General features: G+C 38.7%; 1 protein-coding gene across 7 annotated transcripts in view; it reads left to right on the top strand.

Moving 5' to 3' along the window:
• Window positions 1-19,975, top strand: part of mapk10.S (mitogen-activated protein kinase 10 S homeolog) — a 228,294-nt gene that overhangs the window by 1,172 nt on the left and 207,147 nt on the right. The window contains exon 1 of one of the 7 annotated variants that reach the window (XM_041579772.1): window positions 10,017-10,121. The exons of 3 other annotated variants lie outside the window; for them this stretch is intronic. In XM_041579772.1, coding sequence (XP_041435706.1) covers window positions 10,095-10,121 — 27 coding nt within the window. In that variant the 5' untranslated portion in view covers window positions 10,017-10,094. Of the gene's footprint in view, window positions 1-10,016; window positions 10,122-19,975 lie in introns of those variants that run through there. 3 more of the 7 variants (XM_041579773.1, XM_041579770.1, XM_041579774.1) reach the window with 3 other exon arrangements.

Below are 19,975 nucleotides of genomic sequence, written 5' to 3'. Positions count from 1 at the left end.
TGTTTATACTTTGGTAAACAAGATTGGATGCTTAGGACCATTGCTGTAGGGGATCTCTGTGAAAAGGCATGTTAAACCTGTATTTGTTTTTTATAAAGTGTCATGTTGTCACCTTAGCCACTGTGCATAGTATGAATAAGATAATGCTTATTAAGTAGATGAGCAAGCATTGCAGGTTTGCACTGGTAAGTATTTTTTGCAGGCCTATCCTGTAGCTCATTTGGGTACAGAAACCATTGGCTGCAGCAATGTGACAGTCCAGCTCTATGTAAACAGTGCAGCATCAACTATCTATTTCATTACTATAGCTTTGTACTCTCTGCAGCACACTGTGAAATGCCGATAAAGTGCTGACCTCAATAAACCTCTAAGCTGTTCTCATTTATTTTCCCCCAAATAGACATGCGGCATCTGCCTATTGCTGCTGCTTACAGTTTTTTCCTGCAAGACACCAGTAAATATGCATATTGTATGCTCATTTCTCTGAAGACAGAACACATTGAGAGCCTTCTTTTTTTTCATGTTGCTCATGTTTTAGTATGAAAAAAATATATTATTTTTAGCCACAAGCATATATACTTGTGTATGATTGTTACAGATCTGCACTGTACTGTTTTAGCTGAAGCAGCAGCCAAATTATGATAATGCCTGCTGCAAGCAAAACAAGGTGGTTTATATTATACCATTTTATCCAGACAGTCTCATTTTCTGTCTTTTCCCTTCCTCTCTGCAGAGCTCCCAGTGGAGATGACAGCTGCCAAAATGTAATGGCAATGCCATTGTTATCCTATTGCTGAGGACATTGCTGAGGATTCTGTTGCAACCTCAGCTACATGGCAAATATGTCTGAACGTAGCACTGTGTAGATTCATGGAAAGAATCTACACAGCCATGCACAGTATGGTGAATTATTCCTTGAACGATTATCACCATTGCTTTGTTTTGGCAGTGAAGTAATGTCTGTTTACATTCAGTGCACCAAAATGTCAGACTCACATTTTTCCCAGTGGAAATACGTACTGGCATATAAGAGAATAGAAATTGATTTAATCAGGCCTGAGTAAACTTTGGCACCTGAGCCTTATGTTAAGAGTTGACTTATTCCATAGGTTCAAAATGTCTTTTCAGAGTGAGTTTCCTTATGTATAAATTGAGATCTGTGAAAAGGTCAAACATATTTGTTGTATTAATGGGGAAGAATGATAGTCCTTTTTCTAGGAGTGTTGTTTCGTGTTGGGTGAGGGTATGGCTTGAGAGATTAAAAATACATTTTTAATCTCTCCATGGTGTGATTCATCTTTTTTTCTGAATCACACCATCCTATCGACACTTGAACCAACATCCCCAACAGCTTTTAGGATCTCACAGATTAGCCTTTGTGACACAGACCTTTCCTTACCCAATTGTTCTTCAATCCCCAGTCCCCAACCCCAAACCTCCCGTGCAGCCCTATTCCCACAAAGCCTCCCCCTTCCAATTCCCAATATTGTCCAAACCTCCATGAAAACATTCCTCCAACCCCTCAACATTCAGTCCCACCAAGCCCCAACCCTACAGAAGGATTCCAGTCTCTCAAATTCTTTTTTAGAACTACCCAATTCCCTCTCCCAAAAAGGGTCGACCAGCTCACAACCCCACCCGAGCAACATCTAACACAGAATCCACCATCCCGAGTGACTACACCTGCCTTTTCCCAACCGAAACCAAGAAAAAAAAAGGGGTTTAAGGGGAAAAGGCAAAAGCAGAAACAGAATACCCATGCAACCAGTACCTAACGATCAACCCATAAAATGTATTTTTAATCTCAATAATTTCAATTCACCTCACAACACCATCCCACATCCATTGATTTTTTAGACCTCACTATTTTCACAGAACATGATCAGATAAAAACCAAAACTTTTTTTAAATCTGTAGATTCCAACAACTTCATCCACTTCAAAAGCTTCCATCATCGACCCTGGACTCAGAATACACCTTACAGTCAGTTTAGACGCATTTATAGAAACTGTTCCGATCGCCACGATTATACCACACAATCCCAAATACTCACGAAAAAATTCTTAGCAAGAAAATACCCGAGAAAATTAATAAAAGACGCCTGTCATCAAGCAAAACAACAACCCCTTGATCCCCATACCACTACCATAATCAATACCCAATTCAATCCACCCCCCGGTTCATTACTCAATATAGTAAAGAACACCAGGGAATCAGATCCATACTTAACAAAAGATGGGAAATTCTACTTCAGGACCCATACTTAAGACCCCTACTACCCGACAAACCATTAATCACATACAGGAGAGCACCAAACCTTAGGAATTTATTAGCTCCCAGCAGGCTCCGCAATCCCAAGACCAACAAAAACACACCTGATCAAGTACCACTGACATTGGGCTCCTGGTCCTGCCACTGCCCCCGCTGCTTAGCCTGTTCTTTTGTTTCCAATACCTCCAATTTCATGTCCACGGTTACCAATATCCAGTACTCCATAAAAAAACACATATCCTGTCAGTCTAAATTTGTAATTTACGTTATTACCTGTGCCTGTCATCTCCAATATGTTGGTAGAACCACACAAGAGGCCGGGAGCCGGATAGGTCAACATAAAAGGAATATTTTGAACAAATTCCCCATGCACAGTGTTTCATGTCACTTTCACTCAGCACACCAGAGCAATCCCGACACTTTCTCCATCACCCTTATAGATAATATCAATGAGACAGAACCGGCGGCATTTGAAAAACTTTAAAAACTTGAGATGTATTAGATCCAAACCCTAAAGACAACTCGTTCCTGAAGGACTCAACGAGGTCTTAGAGAAAATTTATTAAATATCAACCCCCATAATCATATCCGATCTGTTCCGTTAACACTTTTAGTCAGTCCTCTCTTTTATGGTTCTTTTATATATTTTTTTAACGTATTTTTTACGTATTTACGACCTACAGTCTCATGTTTTTACTGTGAATACATAATATATATTTTATTTTTGATTAAAACTTCCAATGTTTTAGAACATTGGAATAATAAATAAGATGGCATATCGTATATTCTATATATCAATGTATTATATTGATTATAGCTACTGTTGGACTTCACCATTTGATCACAGTATCTGATACTTTCTGGATGTATGTTTTTGATTACAATTTTTAATATATGTTTTAGATAATGTTTTTATTATTCTGTATAAGCAACCTGTTTTTGCTCCATATGGTTATTATTCAGGCATCATGCACTATGGCACTCCATTTTAATAACCTGCCCTGATATAAATTTTATAAAAAAACATTTTTTTTTTCCTTTTCTTTTATTCTCCTCTGATTTTATAGCTGCTTGCCCACATCAATATGATCAACACTCCCCTATTTCTTATATGTGTGCCCTCACGCACTTTTATGTACCTATTTCACTACTCTGTCCCATCCAACATGGCGGCTAAGTAACCCCCACACTGCCCCTCCCAACATGGCGACTACTCCCTATACTATAGTATTGAACCTTTTGCCTTAACCCCGCCCCCCTATGATGCACTTCCTGTTTGTAAGATGCTGGTTCCCCTCCAAACTCTCACTATAAAAGACACTCAGGCGTCCTTCGCCGGCACAGAGGCTCTAAGTGTGTATACTACTGCCAGATGGTGAGTCTTGTTATTTATTACCACATACCACTCTATGCCTTATCTGTTCACTGCTCACTGCACTTCCTTTTTACCCTTTTTACCCTATTTACTGCACTTCACCTGTATAATTGTTGTATTCTCTAATACCTATCAACCTTTGGTATATCCCAAAACCCCCCCATTTTTTTAATAGCTAACCAATCCCTGCACCATACCTTTATCCCAGAATAATGACTACCATACATATTTTCGTAATACTAAAAAAGCGTTTGTTTTGACAAATAAGCATACAGCATACTATTTGTCACTTTGGTCTCTGAAATTCACAGCTGTAACTCCTATGTTTATTGCCTGAAGAAGCGGGTCTGAGCCCGTGAAACGCGTTGTACTGATTGGAGTTCGTTAATAAATTTTGACTGCTTAATTACAGTCGTTTTGTGTATGCTTGGAGGAGGTAAGTCCACTACTGCCTCCTCTGATTACCAAGTTTTGGGTTTTAAACTCGTTTATATCCTTTTATTCTTTTGGCGCCTCTGTTCTTTTTATACAATGCTGGTACTAGAAGTTGCCTTGTAGGCTCTTTGGAGGTGTTCTGGAAGCTACATACAGGGTTCATTTTCCTTTTAAAGAATTATAGTCCCATGAAGAATGTAGTTAGGCCCTTTAAAAATCCCTAAAGTTACCATATTTTTTGTCTAATATGACAACGCACAGAAATGTTTTGTACTTCTTAATGTAAATTCTTAATATAAATATTGTGAAAAAAAAATCCCTAAAATGACTCTATTTCTTGTACAATTGTAGAATCTTAATTGAAATTGATTGGGCAGGAGCAACTGCAATACAAACAACTGCTAATTCACCACAACATGTTTAAGGCCATAAAGGACCCTTTCGTCAAGTCATTAATTGCCCCGATATTTCCCAACCTTAATATGGCCATATTGGGGGAAAGATCCACTCTTTTTTTGATCTTGCTAAACAAGTTGATCTTGCAATGTATGGACCTTTACATACTGTTCTTATGCAAACAGTACAACCAACAATTCAACTTAAATCAGGCAAATATGGTATTATATTTCAGGACTAGATGATGAAATATGGAAGGAGGAGCACAGTTGACAATTTCTACTATAGAAGTATAAATTCATATAAAATCAACATTATCCCTCATTGTTAAGCTAAAAATTACCAGACTTGTGCTCCTGAGTGCCTTGTGCCACTGGCACCTGATCTACAGTATCTGTTTGTTAGAGTGCCCTTTATTGCAAAGGTTCTGGTGAAAATTACTTCAACTCAGACCTGCCAAGAACATGTAAAAGTCAATGCCAGATGTTCCGGTTCATTGGAAGATGCTCATTCAATGAGCCTATTCCAGATACAATTGGCCTACCAATTGGTGGCCTTTGTTCTTTATGTACTTTGGGCAAATGGTAAAAGGTCGGTATTACCGGAGAGTTCGGTATTAGGTAATCTTTAATTATATCCGTAATCAATTTCTTGGAATAAGCCAACTCCACCAATGTCACTAATTTATTTAGAAAATTTGTAGTAGGATCCCTTTCCAACAATATTACACAATATAGTAGACAATACAAGAAAATTGTTAATACAGTGAAAAAGTTTTTGCCTATACTATATGCTGACAACGATTTCTGTAGTGCACTAGTTCCAGGTATAGGATGTGTAGCAAGACGTGCTCATACTCTTGGGGACTCATTATCTCCAAGTTTATTCAGAGAAAATAGGAGCAAACAGGATTTCCTGAGACATAGTGGATGTTTTAGATGTGGACATAATCGCTGTGTCACATGCAGACATCTGAAAGTCTCTGGGGAGTTCAATTCAACTGTGACCAAAACCACATACAAAATTAAACAATATATTAATTGTTGTAGTAAGGGGATTGTCTATTTGATTACTTGTACCAAGTGCGGGAAGCAGTATGTAGGCTGTACTATTAGAACATTGAAGGAACGTATTAGGGAACATATTAATCAAGTAAGCAATACTAGATTGAGCAGCAAAACCAATGTCACTAGGCACTTTCAGGAATGCAACAACAGCAATTTACAGTATTTTTCCATTCAAGGAATAGAACAAATCAAAACAGGCATTAGAGGGGGTGATCTCTTAACAAAATTAAAGAAAAGAGAAGTATATTGGATTTTTCACCTACAAACCAGGTTGCCACTAGGCCTCAATTATATTTTTGATGTGACGTGTTATATTTAACTATGTATACTTGAACGTATTTTTTATATTTCTGTATCTGCCCTGTAACATGGATTATCTAACACATAGATCATTGTATTTGTACAAAGCCAGTAGCCCATTGGATGATACATGGCAATTGTAACATATGTTTGTGATTGGTTTTATTGAGGGGAGGGACTATATGAGCTAGTATTTAAGGAATAGTGAAAGAGAGACTAGTTGGATTCTGCCTATGACTAAGTGCTGGGTAAGCATGAAACGCGTTAGGCGTTAGAGGGTATACTATTGATGCTTTTTAACAATTGATGTGAATAAAATATATTTTTTTACTAATTAGCATGCCTTGGAGAAAAATTCTTTGTATTTGTACACTCCACAATTAGACATATTGTATTTGTATGGAGCGTTTAAAAGTGGGTGGGCATTAACAATTGCTGTTTGGAAAAAACTGCTTTGCGCTATGTTGATTTTTGTTCTCCCACTATTTTTTTTATGTTTTATTGAGTTTTTTAACATAACAAATAGGTTAAAATAAAGGTAGGAAAAGTGGTGTACTTTAGCTTCCAAATCATACAAGTAAACATTGCAGACAGTTGATAATTAGTAAAGCATATGTGGAATTGGTCAGGGGCCTAGGATCACACCGTTATGTGGGTACTAGTTACTAGTTATTTCCATCTATTGTATGGATGTCTAGCCAGGGGGATCATATCTTCTCAAATTTCGATGGGTATCCCCGGCCCTCATAGATAAGTTTGGTGGCAGGGAGGATCTTATTGACTAGCTTCACCCATTGGGCAATTGCAGGTACTGTATTTCCCATCCAGTTCATCACTATGAGTTTTTTGACATAGAACAGTAAGATCCTAGCAAAGGGACCTGGTTTTGTTTAGGGGAAAGTAGCTCTCAACCTAATAAGCATTTTTCAGGTTTGCACAGGTTAGGAAAGTCTAGATTATTTACAAGGTAGTGGGCTAAATCCTTCCAGAAACTTAGTACTGAGGGGCATTCCCATGCCAGGTGAAGGAAGGTGGTATTTGAGTCTTGGCATCTGGGACAGTCCGCTGCAGGCTGACCTCCCATCTTAAGGAGTTTCATTGGCATAAAATAAGTCTGATGGAAGAATTTGAATTGGATCATTTTGTCCCTCATAGATATTAGGTTGCTGTATATGGTGTCGGTTGCTTCCTCCCAGTGCTCATCGTTCAGGGTTGGAAGTGCTTGCAACCATTTACTTTTTGCTCTGGTAAAAGGGGGGGGGGGGCTGAGCGGTAAAGACGGGATGTTAGCTTTTTAGTTTGGGGATCCCGGAGGATGAGCTTCACTGGAGGGGTGTTATATTCCATGTTGAGAGTGTGGAGTGTGGTACCTAAAGAATTGTATCAAGTGGGCTCCAACCTTGGTACATAACTGCATGAGGGTAGGGAAGGTGTTGTCCACCAAGAGGTCCCCCAGTAGCTTAATCCCTATAACTGGCCAGTAGTGAAAGTCTTGAAGCCCTGTGAGATGCTGCAGATGAGAGCTTTTCCAGAGTGGTAAGAATGGAGAGTGGATTGGGGAAGTATGGGCAGAGGTGTAATCTGCTGGTTTCCTGTATGGCAGGTTTTTGAGAGCTTCTCGGTATTCTAATGTGAGAGCAAGAAGTTTGTCCTGTGTCTGTTTCATCCACATGGAGCAAGCTGTGAATAAGCTGTGTATAATATGGGTTTGGCTAGCCAGAAAGTAGTAGTATAGATTTGGAAGGGCAAGGCCGCCCTCTGCTATAGGGGCTGTCCAGGAGAGGCAAGGTGCTTTATTGGCCCATAGGAAAGGAAGAAGGATGTAGTTGAGCCTTCGAAACACTGATATTTAAACTACAGTTTAGTAGTGCCTACAACTTAAGATATTATGACTTAAAGGCAAAACAAACCCTTAATAAGAAAAACACTAACCCATACCCTACATAGACCCCCCTCCCCCCCCCAGTCTAGCTGCTCCCCCCCGGGCAAATGCCCCTAACTATTTACTTACCCCTCCACCAAGATTCTGTCCAGCAGAGTTCACGGCAGCCATCTTCTTCTCTTTGCTAATCTTCAGAATGAGACCGGCAAAGCGACGCATGCGCAGTTGGAGCAATATTCTGTTTTCGCGACAATTGCAATTGCTGAAGCTCCTGTCTCATTCCGAAGATTACTGAAGCAGTTTAAGATGGCTTATGGAGGGCTAAGTAAAGAGTTAGGGTCATTTGCCCAGGGGGGGCAGCTAGGCTGGTGGGAGGAGGGAGGTTGTTCTATGTAGGGTAGGTTTTTTTTTTTATTAAGGATTTGTTTCTCCTTTAAGCTGCCTTCTGACATCTGTAATGTGTTTGGGTTCAAATAACCCATTGTTATTCTGAATAGCATAACCTATTTTATGGGATCTTTATGAGTTTGTAAAATTGCTCCCTGATTTCATGATTTATGCTTTTCATTTTTTTTTATTGATTATAATGCCCAAAAGTATTTTTGTCTGACAGTATACAATGATTAGGTAAAAAAAAAATTGGTGACCTATGTATCCTTAAAACGTATAATCACTTCTGTGTTTGTATAGGCAAGTGTAATGCAATGGTTTCATCTCCTTCAATTGGGCATATGATTCTAACTGTAATCCACTGTTTAGATCACTGCAGAATTTTTTTTTTTTAACTTATAATTTTTATTTTTCCACGAAAAGAGCAAGGCATAATAACACACTTTGTACAGTCTTTCATATAAAGCTATTGATGAACATGAAGGCCTAGTTACAAGCTTATGTAAATTGCTTATTGTCATGTCCAATGGTACGTTTGCTGGACTGTATGCAAGGCAATTAGGAAACAAACTTTCAAAGAGAGAAAAAAAAAATTAAAAGAATAATAAAACATTGAATAAAATAGTCACTATTTAAAGTGCATTGAACAACAAGAAAGCATAATTAGAAGCATATGTAGAAAGTTTATTATCGTGTCTAATGGCATGCCTAGTAAACTGTATGCAAATGAACACTCAAAAAAGAAAAAAAAAAAAAAGAAGGAAACCTAAATCATTAAGTAAACCAGTTGCTGAGATTGGGTCAGATTTGAAAGTAATTCCCAAGGGAACAAAGGGATATTATTCTGTATTCATGCCAGGTTGTACTCATATTGTTTGAAATTAGTAACCCTCTGTTTTACTTCTGACAAGGAAGGAAAAGTAGGGGGCAGTCGAGAGTACCTGATTTGTCAACATTTGTGCATGTTTTGGAAGTTGCTTATATGGTTACCCCAAGAGTAGATTGAGAATGTCTTGACATGATTTGGCATAATAGACTCAAGATTTCATCCCAGAACGGTTGTATTTGGAGACAGAACCAAAATATATGGGGTAAATCTCCCTGGTACCCACATCCTCTCCAACAGTGGGGAAGAGTTTCTGGGAACAATCTGTGAAGCTTGGTTGGTGTGTGGTACCAAACATGAGTATTTTAAATATGTTCTCTTGTTGTCTGACACATGTGATCCCTCATTTAGTATTGTCCCATATGGCATTCCATTCTTTTCCATCAATTGCCCTCCTTGTGCAGTCGTCCCATTTTTTCATATATTTGTGCTTGTATCCTGCTACCAAGAAGGGCTTAACTAATAGCTTGTAGATGATGGAAATTAGGCCTTTCTGAGGGAGGCCGTGAACTGCCAGGCGCTCAAAAGAGGTGAGCGAGTCATCTCTATTTACCTCCAATATTGGAGCATAATAGTGTTTTAATTGGAGATATTCATACCATAGCAGAGAAAGACCTGTAGTTTTATCGTTCAAGGGGAACCGCTTCCACATACTGAAGTAAGAAACTTTAATACAATCAGAAATTTAGCATTGTTTCTGAACCAATCAAGTTTATCTTCACTATCCCTCTCTCAGCATGTTTCTCTTCATGCAGCAGTTGGGTGTCAGATTAAGTTTACCATTCGTCCCCGTTTCACGGGGACAGGCCCTGTTACAGGATCTCGGTCCCCGTTTGAAATTGCCCCTTGAAGCGTCTCCGTCTGCAGCACTATCTTAAAAAAATCCCTGTGAAGCAGCCGATCCGGCCCGCATTGCATGTTTCCGCAGCCAGAGGGCGCAGGAGAGAGCAGGCAGCAGGCTGATGACATCACCAGCACAGCCACGAGGAGACTGTGAAGAGGTAAGGAGCGCCAATCAGTCTGGTGGACTCTGCAGGATCGTGTTCCAGTATCCAGTATGCTGCTGATTCCCCCTCTCCCCCCTACTCCCAGATGATCAGTGGCAGGCTGAGAATGCTGGTAATGTTCTGTTTTTTTCTCTGTCTGCCTCACTCAGTTCCACCCCCCCCCACTATTCCCTCATCAATGCTCTTGCAAAGTTTTAGCTACTTCACCTAGTTTCTCCCATTGTGCCACTATTAACCCTTCCCTTCCCTGTAATTCTGGGGGTATTGTACATGGAATTGCCTCTATGCCAGCCTACTGTGAATTCTGGGGGTATTGTACATGGAATTGCCCCTACGCCAGCCTACTGTGAATTCTGGGGGTATTGTACATGGAATTACCTCTATGCCAGCCTACTGTGAATTCTGGGGTATTGTACATGGAATTGCCTCTATACCATCCTACTGTGAATTCTGGGGGTATTGTACATGGAATTGCCTCTATACCATCCTACTGTGAATTCTGGGGGTATTGTACATGGAATTGCCTCTATGCCAGCCTACTGTGAATTCTGGGGTATTGTACATGGAATTGCCTTTATACCATCCTACTATGAATTATGGGGATATTGTACATGGAATTGCCTCTATGCCAGCCTACTATGAATTCTGGGGTATTGTACATGGAATTGCCTCTATGCTAGCCTACTGTGAATTCTGGGGGTATTTTACATGGAATTGCCTTTATGCTGTCCTACTATGAATTCTGGGGGTATTGTACATGGAATTGCCTCTATGCCAGCCTACTGTGAATTCTGGGAGTATTGTACATGGAATTGCCTCTATGCCATCCTACTATGAATTCTGGGGGTATTGTACATGGAATTACCTTTATGCCACCCTACTATGAATTCTGGGGTATTGTACATGGAATTGCCATGTTTATTTATATATTCACAGAGGGTGTATTTATAAAATGGGGAGTGGTTAGTGGGTGTGTGTCTTACAAAGTGGGTGTGGTCTAAAAAATGCCGTTCTCCCCTGTCCCCGGATTTCTTTCCAAAAATCTAGTCACCTTATGTAATATGAATGATCCAATATATCTTATAGGGGGGCTCCCTAGATGTATTAGAGCTCACTCAAATAATGATTCCAATACAAACAAAATAACTGCCTTTTGCACAAATTCTGTATGTAGACAGACAGGATTTGTTGTGTTTTTAATAGAGTGAGCTCTAATACATCTTCTAGACAAAATGAGCCCCCCTATAATATATATCGGATCATTCATCTGATATTCATTTATCCAACTCCTGAATGTCAGGTTTATCAAATTCAAGTAACAATTACTTACAAAAGCAGAACGATCAGTGAAAAATGATCAGCATTATTTTGAAAATAAATCATTTAGGCTGCCTCATAATAGTATTGAAGCTGTGGAAACCCCAGGCCCCCAAATTGAGTTGGAGTCATAATTATTTTTCTATCAATTTTTTTCCCCCAAATGAAGGTATGGAATAGTATCTGAATTCCCTTTAACACTCTTGGGGGAATGGGAATGGGCAAAGTTTCAAAGAGGTAAACAAATTTTGGGAGAATTGACATTTTTAGAACAGCTATTCTACCAAGCCAGGATATTGAGTATTCTGTCCATTTCTGAAGTTTAAGCTTTGTCTCCTGTATCACTGTGGGGATGTTACATTTAAAAATGTCTTCATATGTATTTGTGATACGTACCCCTAGATAAGTGAAGTAGTCGTTCTTCCAGGTATGCTTAAAAGTGGCTTGTAGGGCTGTCTGGGTTAAACAAGGGATATGTAGAGGAGCGCCTCTGTCTTAGTTACATTCATTTTGTACCCAGAGAGAGTGCTATATGTATCCAGAAGCTTGTGTAAGGAGGAAAGAGATTATTGGGGATTGGTGATTGTTAATAAAACATTGTCTGCAAAAAGAGCAATTTTATGGTTGTTAGGTCCCACCTCTACTCTCTTGTTGTCTGCATGGTTACATATGTGAGCAGCTAGCGGTTCTATGCTCAGGGCATAGAGGAGGGGTGAAAGGGGGCAGTCCTGTCTAGTGCCATTTGAGATCCTGATGGAGTTATTGGTGTGGCCTGGCAATTTTAAATAAGTGATGGGGTCCTTGTAGAGGGCATGTAAGGCCTGAACGTAAGGGCCATTTAAATTAAGGAGGGCAAATAGATAGCACCAGTCTAGGCAGTCAAATGACATCTCCGCATCTAGGCTTAGTATTAGGGCCTGCTTTTTTTGCCTGTTCCGTATATATCAAGTAAGTTAATTACTCGCTTTGTGTTGTCTCCGGCTTGGCAACCTAATATAAAGTCTGCATTGATTACCTTTGTGAGAAGTGGGGCTAGACGATTAGCTGAAATTTTAGAAAATAACTTCAGGTCCGTATTTAACAGAGCAATGGGCCTATAATTAGTGCATATAGATGGATCTTTTCAGGATTTGGGTGAGAAACAAGGTAAGATCAGTGGAGGGAATTATAGATGGATCTTTGCCATCTTTTGGGATTAGGGTGAGAAACAAGGTCCGTGGAGGGAATTGGGGTTCCCTGGAGATAGCTATTATATAATTTGGTAAGATAGGGCAAAGGAGTGAGATGTAATTGTTTATAGTACTGATAGGGAAGCCCATCTGGACCTAGGGCCTTTTTGTTGGGGAGAGCGTTAAGAGTGGCCGAGACCTCTTTTTGTGTAATATCTGCATTGAGGATTTCGAGATCACTTTCCTGAAACTTAGACATATTAACTTGCTGGAGAAAGTCTGATATTAAAGAGGCTGATCGTAGAGAGTCTGGTTTCTGGTTCTGTATTAAATTATATGAGGTGGTGTCGTATTTCTGGAAATGAGCCGTTGGTCAGGATTATGCATTAATGTACCAGAGTCATTCATGATTGCAGCAATGGTGGAGTGGGCTTTTTGTTCTCTCAGCTTACGTGCTAAGAGGGTGTGCTGCTTGTCACCTTTTTCATAATAGGTTTGCTTGGTCCATATCAGTGCTTTCTCAACTATGGCTTCTTTTTGGGTTGAAGTGTTTGCACGTATCTATGATCTGGTCAAGTAGCTTCTCAGATGGGGTTCTGATTGTAGAGAGACTGTAGGTGTTTCAACTGAGATAACAAGTTGTGTTGTAGCTGGGTCTGTTGCCTTTTCCTAAAGGAAGATAAAGCTATAAAGTGTCCTCTCATAGTGGCCATATGGGCTTCCCAGAGAGTAGTTAGCGATTGAACTGTATTTTCATTTATGGTGAAATATTCTTTCAACAGTGCCTCCATTTTGACAGATCACTGCAGAATTTTGAACCTTTAATACAATGGGTGAGGTAAAAAAAAAAAGCTGGGCAAGTAAAATGCAACAATTCAGTACAGGTATGGGACCTGTTATCCAGAATGCTCAGGACCTGGGGGTTTCTGGATAAGGGATATTTCCGTAATTTGGATCTTCAAGTCTGCTAAAAAAATATTTAAAAAATAAATTAACCCAGTAGGCAGGTTTTGCTTACAATAAGGATAAATTATATGTTATTTGGCTTCAAGTACAATGTGCTGTCTTATTATTACAGTGAAAAAAGGAAATCATTTTCAAAAATCAGAATTATTTGATTACAATCGAGTCTATGGGAGATGGCCTTTTCTGTAATTTGGAGCATTCTGGAATCTGTATAAATGTTTATTTATAAGAAAAAGCCATAAAAGCAGGAAAATGTTTCCGCCATACATAAAGCATAGTATGAGACTAAAAGGTCAAATAAATGATAAGTAACAAACAATGGGGCAAATTCACTAAGAATCGAAGTTGCGCCAGGCGCAACTTCGCCGCACTTCGCCAGGCGAATTTTCGCCAGCGCTACGCAAATTCACTAAAATGCGAAGTTGCGCACAGGGGTAGCGAAAGGTTGCGGAGTTGCGCTAGCGTTGTTTCGCTATATAAAGCGAAGTTGCGCTAGCGAAGGCTAATTTGCATACGGCGCGAAATTCAAATTTCAATGGAGGAACACGTATCTGCACTACAAATGCCTAGAAAACCTTCAAATCAGCCAATAAAAATTTTATTTTGCCCTACACATGTGCCCACTGTCTAGGTAAGTTGCCATGAGTCAGGAAATGTAGGGGGGAGGAAGGGGAGCCCCAAAAAATTTTCGATCTTTTTCAGCCTATCACCCATCATGTAGAAAACACGCCAGCGTTTTTTGGGACTTAGAAAAAATTTTGACTTTTTTTTAAACAATCCCTATCTACTCTATAGTGCTTCGCCAGGTCTGAGGTGGCGAAGGAAGTCTAGCGTAAAAGGTAGCGTTCGCTACACTGCGCAAGTTAGTGAATTTGCGTAGTTTCGTCGCTAGCGAAGATTCGCCTGGCGTAAGGTTGCGAAGTAACACTAGCGAAACTACGCCAGCGTTCGTTAGTGAATTTGCGCAGTAGCGAAAATGGCCAACGCTAGCGAATTAACGCTAGCGTTCGGCGCTTCGCGCTTTAGTGAATTTGCCCCAATGTCTTTTGATTTGACATTCATTGGTCCTCCAATGATTCCCCTGATGTCACTGTGAGAAGTCTGGATTGGTGAATTTAAAGATAATCTGTCCTTCTATGAGTGTTAAATATTTGCTGTGGATCCGGGCAAAGTGGCATATGAGTGGACAGAGTACCTCTATATTCATGGATGGCATACCATCTCCTTTTTCTTTGGCCAAATATTATTTGGTCATAATGCTTTTAGCTTTATTCTCTCCATGATTAGCATACAAATAAGAAAATGAGTGATGTGTAGCATCAGTTGTGTTTGGATGGTTGCAATAGGGTTCATATATTTCATACCAAATATGTATACCATGTTTTCTGCCTTTGTATCACTACTCAGACATCAATATATATTCCTTCATAATGGCTGGTACTGGGTGTTAAATAAGCTTTGTGATGAATTAATGTAATATTTAGCAGTGACTAAACCCCCAAGGACTAGCATAACCTTTTTATCTAATGTAAAGAATAGTAATTGCAAAGTGGTGTCTAAAATGTGTCCATTTTATGTTCTTTAGAAGTTGATCTGCCTTTTTCAACTGTCAATTCTGAAAGTTACATCTTTTAGCCTTCAACCAAAATCTCATAAAGCATAGACTTTGTGTCTAGATACAGTTCATTTTAAAAGGTGTGCTACTGCTATGTTGCATATTTTACCACAAGTCACCATCTAAACCAATATTAAACCTTCTAGCATGAGTTAGAAACAACAAAACAGGCTGAAAATTTGTGTGAAATACTATATGCACCTTTCTGGGATTAGCTATATAACAAGTTAGTTATCCTTTTACAACTGGGCAAATTTTGACCATGTAAAGTTGTGAATCATATTTTTCCCAGTTGACTTCTATGGCAGTTCACTGGGTTTTGGGTTTTTTAAATGTCATTTTTATCATTATTTTTTAATCATCTTGACTGTGTTGCATGAAAAAATTGATGGTTGCATTTGACCATGATTATTGATATATCAGCCTCTTAAGCCCATATGTAATAAAAGGCACTAAGTTTGCCCATGAACAGTAACCCATAGCAATCAATAAGATGTTTGCTGTAAAATGCTACCTGCTAATTGGTTGCACATTTCTGGTACGCTGATTTATGTATGTGCGTAGCGATAAAGGGGTGTGTAGAATTAAAAATAATATAAAAATATTAAAATATTATTCAATCCATAAATGAAACACTTAGAAACATTTATATATATGTGGCGGGGAGATTCAACATGCCTATTAGACAGACATTTGTCAACCACTGCTAATTTCTTCATACTAATTCAGAAAGCACAGGGATATGGGAAATAGAAAATAAGAATTATTTATGCATACTATTATTTATGTATATACTATACAGTATATGGTGGTAAGTCATTAAATTCAGGTAATTGACACAAGCAAAAAGCATGTGCTTGGGCATTAGCTTTAAATGTAACCTTGCTTTCTGCTAATGTTTTGAAGTTTTCTGACAACTATTACCTTAAAGAAGCATGTGCACTGGCACACTAAAGTTGGCCTTAAAAGTTCAGAATATAGGGAGCTGTTGTGGACAACTTTTAAGGCATGGACCAGTACCGTTATTAATTTGGTGAACCTAGAACAGTAAATTCAGTAAAATACAACATTTCTACCCATATTATTTTATAGGTTTTAGTTCTCCTTTAACTAAGCAATCACTATTTATATGACAAGTAAGATGCAAGAGCAGTGATGTAAAGTTTTTAAAGAATGTTGTTAATGCTAAATTGTTCATCTTTCTCAGACCTTATGGACACTGTTAATAGCAGAGCCTCATTATTGGCCAAGTAGCCTGGGGTTGTCCTTTCTGACCTTACAAGGTTGGATGAGTTACCAGCACCTTAAAGCAGAGATTAGTGATTTGGGATGGTGGTGCACTTCCAAGTATTGTGGTACTGCCTGTGAGAAATGTTTTTATCTCTGGCAACTGACATATAATGGATACTGAGGGACCGCGAGGAATTGCTTCCTAGATATCTTCTTAGTGAGTGTCTCTTTTGACACTAATCTGGAATCAGGAGACATTGATAGCAGAGCTGAGAATAATAAGATAACTATGAATTGTTTTTCTAATTGGTTGAAGTGAAAAGGAAAAAGACAAAATCACTTGAATAACAATATTACACATGCCTTAACCACCTATTTTTTTAATGCTATATGCAATGCAGCATTCATTTAAGAATGCTTATAGGAAATTAGGGATGTAATATTATACTTATTGCTGTAAAATTAGCTATGAGGGAGACAGTGTTATAATGCCTTCATTGATTTTTCTCAGCTAAATATGTTTATTTGCAAATTTCTTTCTTATTAAAGTAAATAAATACCATGTATGTAGCTACTTTTCATGCTTATTTATTATAAAAAAACAATGTGCAATTATCCATTAATCTGCATATTTGCTCCAGTAATTAATGTGCATTAAACTAGGTAAATCAAAGTTTAAAATGAATTTTATCATTACAGCATATAAAAATATTTTGCACAGAAGGGATTTCACTTTAGGTCCAGTCAGAGTGAGCAAAGTATCCCCCAGAGACATACACTATGGCTCATTTTCTTCAACAAAAAGCGATTGCTAAAAAAGGTTCAGTTATATTATTGTCAGTGTTGAAAATAGTTTTGCATCTTTGATACAGTAGGTTTTACTGCAGATACTGGATAACTTTAACTCAACATAGCAATCACGTATTCCCCACAGTATTTCTCTCCTGTAGTCACTCTTATAAGAATGTTAAGAAAGTAAAACAGGCGTTTTAACTTGATGTTCAAACCCCTGAACAGCTTCCAGAGTATATAGGCTTTTAAAACTCCCTTCAAAAAATCAAAGTAAGCTGCAGAAGTGTTCCGCATGTATTAATGAGGTTTTCCCCTTTAAAAGAAAAAAAGAAACTAAAGTAAAGGATGTTTTGCACCTATGAAGATTTCCCCGACCTTAGGATTCAGGTATATGTTTTGGCAAATACATTTTGATTGGCAGAAATTCTGTTCATATACATGACTGAAAGTCAAATATTTGTATAAAAAAAAATATCTTCATCAATGAAACAAATATATTTATAAAAAGGGTTGGCTAAGGCTGACATCTTGCTACTCAATGTAAAACATTTTATCAACACTGAAGAATATGCATGCAAGTAGACTGCGTGCTGATTACTACATTTTTGCAAATATCATATATTTGTGACTTAGTTTGACAAAATCAGAGGAGGGCCTGTGTGAAATTCATGATTAGCTAAAAAAATTATAAGTGAGTGTCCATGGAAGCAACCTTGGGAATACTTATTTAAGAATAAAAGACGGCCTTGAAAACTAATTTTCTTTTTTTGCACTTGAATAGTGCTGAAGAGATTAGCTATCACAGTGTTACACTGCAGGCATGCAAGATAGGTTTAGTTAACTCACGTTTCCTCTGCTTCCTTGTGCAGTTTACCTCTTGCTTCCAAAGAAATTATCATGAAAACAAAAATGTAACGCATGTTAGACTTGACACAGAAACTTATTTTCTTTTCTGTAATTTATTTAGGCTGAAAAGAGAAACACAACCTATTTAACATAAACCTGCATAATAGTGGATGGTTTAAAATAAACATCTAAAGCCTCTCCAATTTGCTTGTATTTTCTTAAAGCCTCTCCAATTTGCTTGTATTTTCTTGCTTGCATTTTGGTTGCAGCAACCAGGGCTGGATTGTGGCAAGGCCGCAAAGGCCCAGGCCTAGGGCGGTGAAATATTTCATGCCGCCCAGTCGCATCCTAATATGTATTGGGAACGCTTATTTGGGGTGCGCATTGACGGCGGGCGATAGGACCCTGAGGCCTCGGGCACCTCTAAGGGGAAATACAGCCCTGGCTGCAACAAGACACGGGAAGCCTCTAGGTGGCTTGTATATTTTTAAATCCCAAGTGCATAAAGTTACATTTATCAACACTGAGGGGCACATTTACTATGGGTCGAATATCGAGGGTTAATTAACCCTCGATATTTGACCATCAAAGTAAAATCCTTCGACTTCGAATATCGAGGTCAAAGAATTTACCACATTTCGTCGATTGAATGAAAAATCGATATTAATCCATCGATCGAACGATTTCCCTTCGATCAGAAATCACTTAGAAAGCCTATGGAGAAGGTCCCCATAGGCTAACATTGGTGCTCGGTAGGTTTTAGCTGGCGAAGTTGCTAGTTGAAGTTTTTTTTAAAGAGACAGTACTTCGAATATCGAATGGTCGAATAGTCGAACGTTTTTTAGTTCGAATCGTTCGATTCGAAGTTCGAAGTAGCCAGTTCGATGCTTGAAGTAGCCAAAAAAATACTTTGAAATTCAAAGTATTTTTCATTCTAATCCTTCACTCGAGCTAAGTAAATGTGCCCCCGAATCTCATCAGCCACGAAGCCCCCAGACTGCTAGTTTGCCCAGATGCCCCTGCTGGAATGATACATCTTTTACCCTGCATAACTTTGTATCATTGGCAAACACAGATAAATTACTTAAAATGCCCTCTGGGTAAAAGTGGATTCAATACAAAACCCTGGGCACCTCACTAAAAACCCTACTCCAAGTAGACAATGTGCCGTTGACAATCAACCATGTTAACCAGTTTTTTCCATGTACAAATAGCATTACCAAGACCAACAGTCCTTAGTTTAGAATGTTAGAATGTGACCCCTCATTAAACATATACTAAAAACCTGTTATACCCTTGGGGTTGGCCGCTGTTTAAATCCCTGTACTCCACTAAAACTGAATAATTTTTTGTAATCCCTAAAACTCCTGTAAGAGGAGGGACCCCTTCCTTTTGTGGCACAAGCAATTGTATTACAAAGTAATAATGCTATCACGATACTGATCCACCAAAAGTTAATACAATGTCCGCAAATTATTGTCACTCCTACTTTCAAGGAGCATGGATTTGCTAGTTTGTGAGTTATAGTTCAGTGCTTAACAGCATACTGAATAAGAACATTACATGTGGTGCCAATACTTATACATCATTGCAGATGTGATATAGATAAATTCAATATTAAATGCAAACTGTTCCATACACTGCTGTAGCTTCAATTAAGACCTCCATCTAATTACATCCAACAAGCAGCGTATCTCCGAAATTTGCCCAGTATGCGCCTGGGAAGACACTGTTATTGGGAGACTTCTATTCACAGGATCAGAGAGGGGCCCCTTCTCCTATAGGGGTCTAAACTTGTCAACAGCCACTTCGCTACCTAAGGAACAAAAAGGGTAATTTATGAATGCAGTGCAGTTTGCAAATTGCAATTTCTGGATCAATGCTTTTTTTTTCAGAATTGCAGCTGCACATCAAGTTGTGCCTGCCATCTGATAAAGCTATTGAGCATATGTGTTTTTGTGGATCAGGTGCAAATTGTGGCTAGCATTTTGAGTGGGAATTGGTGGGGATTGTTTTACTCTTGCTATGATA

The sequence above is a fragment of the Xenopus laevis genome, chromosome 1S (assembly GCF_017654675.1).
Source record: "Xenopus laevis strain J_2021 chromosome 1S, Xenopus_laevis_v10.1, whole genome shotgun sequence".
In the NCBI taxonomy this organism is placed as follows: domain Eukaryota; kingdom Metazoa; phylum Chordata; class Amphibia; order Anura; family Pipidae; genus Xenopus; species Xenopus laevis.
Note: the sequence above shows the minus strand (reverse complement) of the source record. Positions and strands in the feature narration are given on the sequence as shown.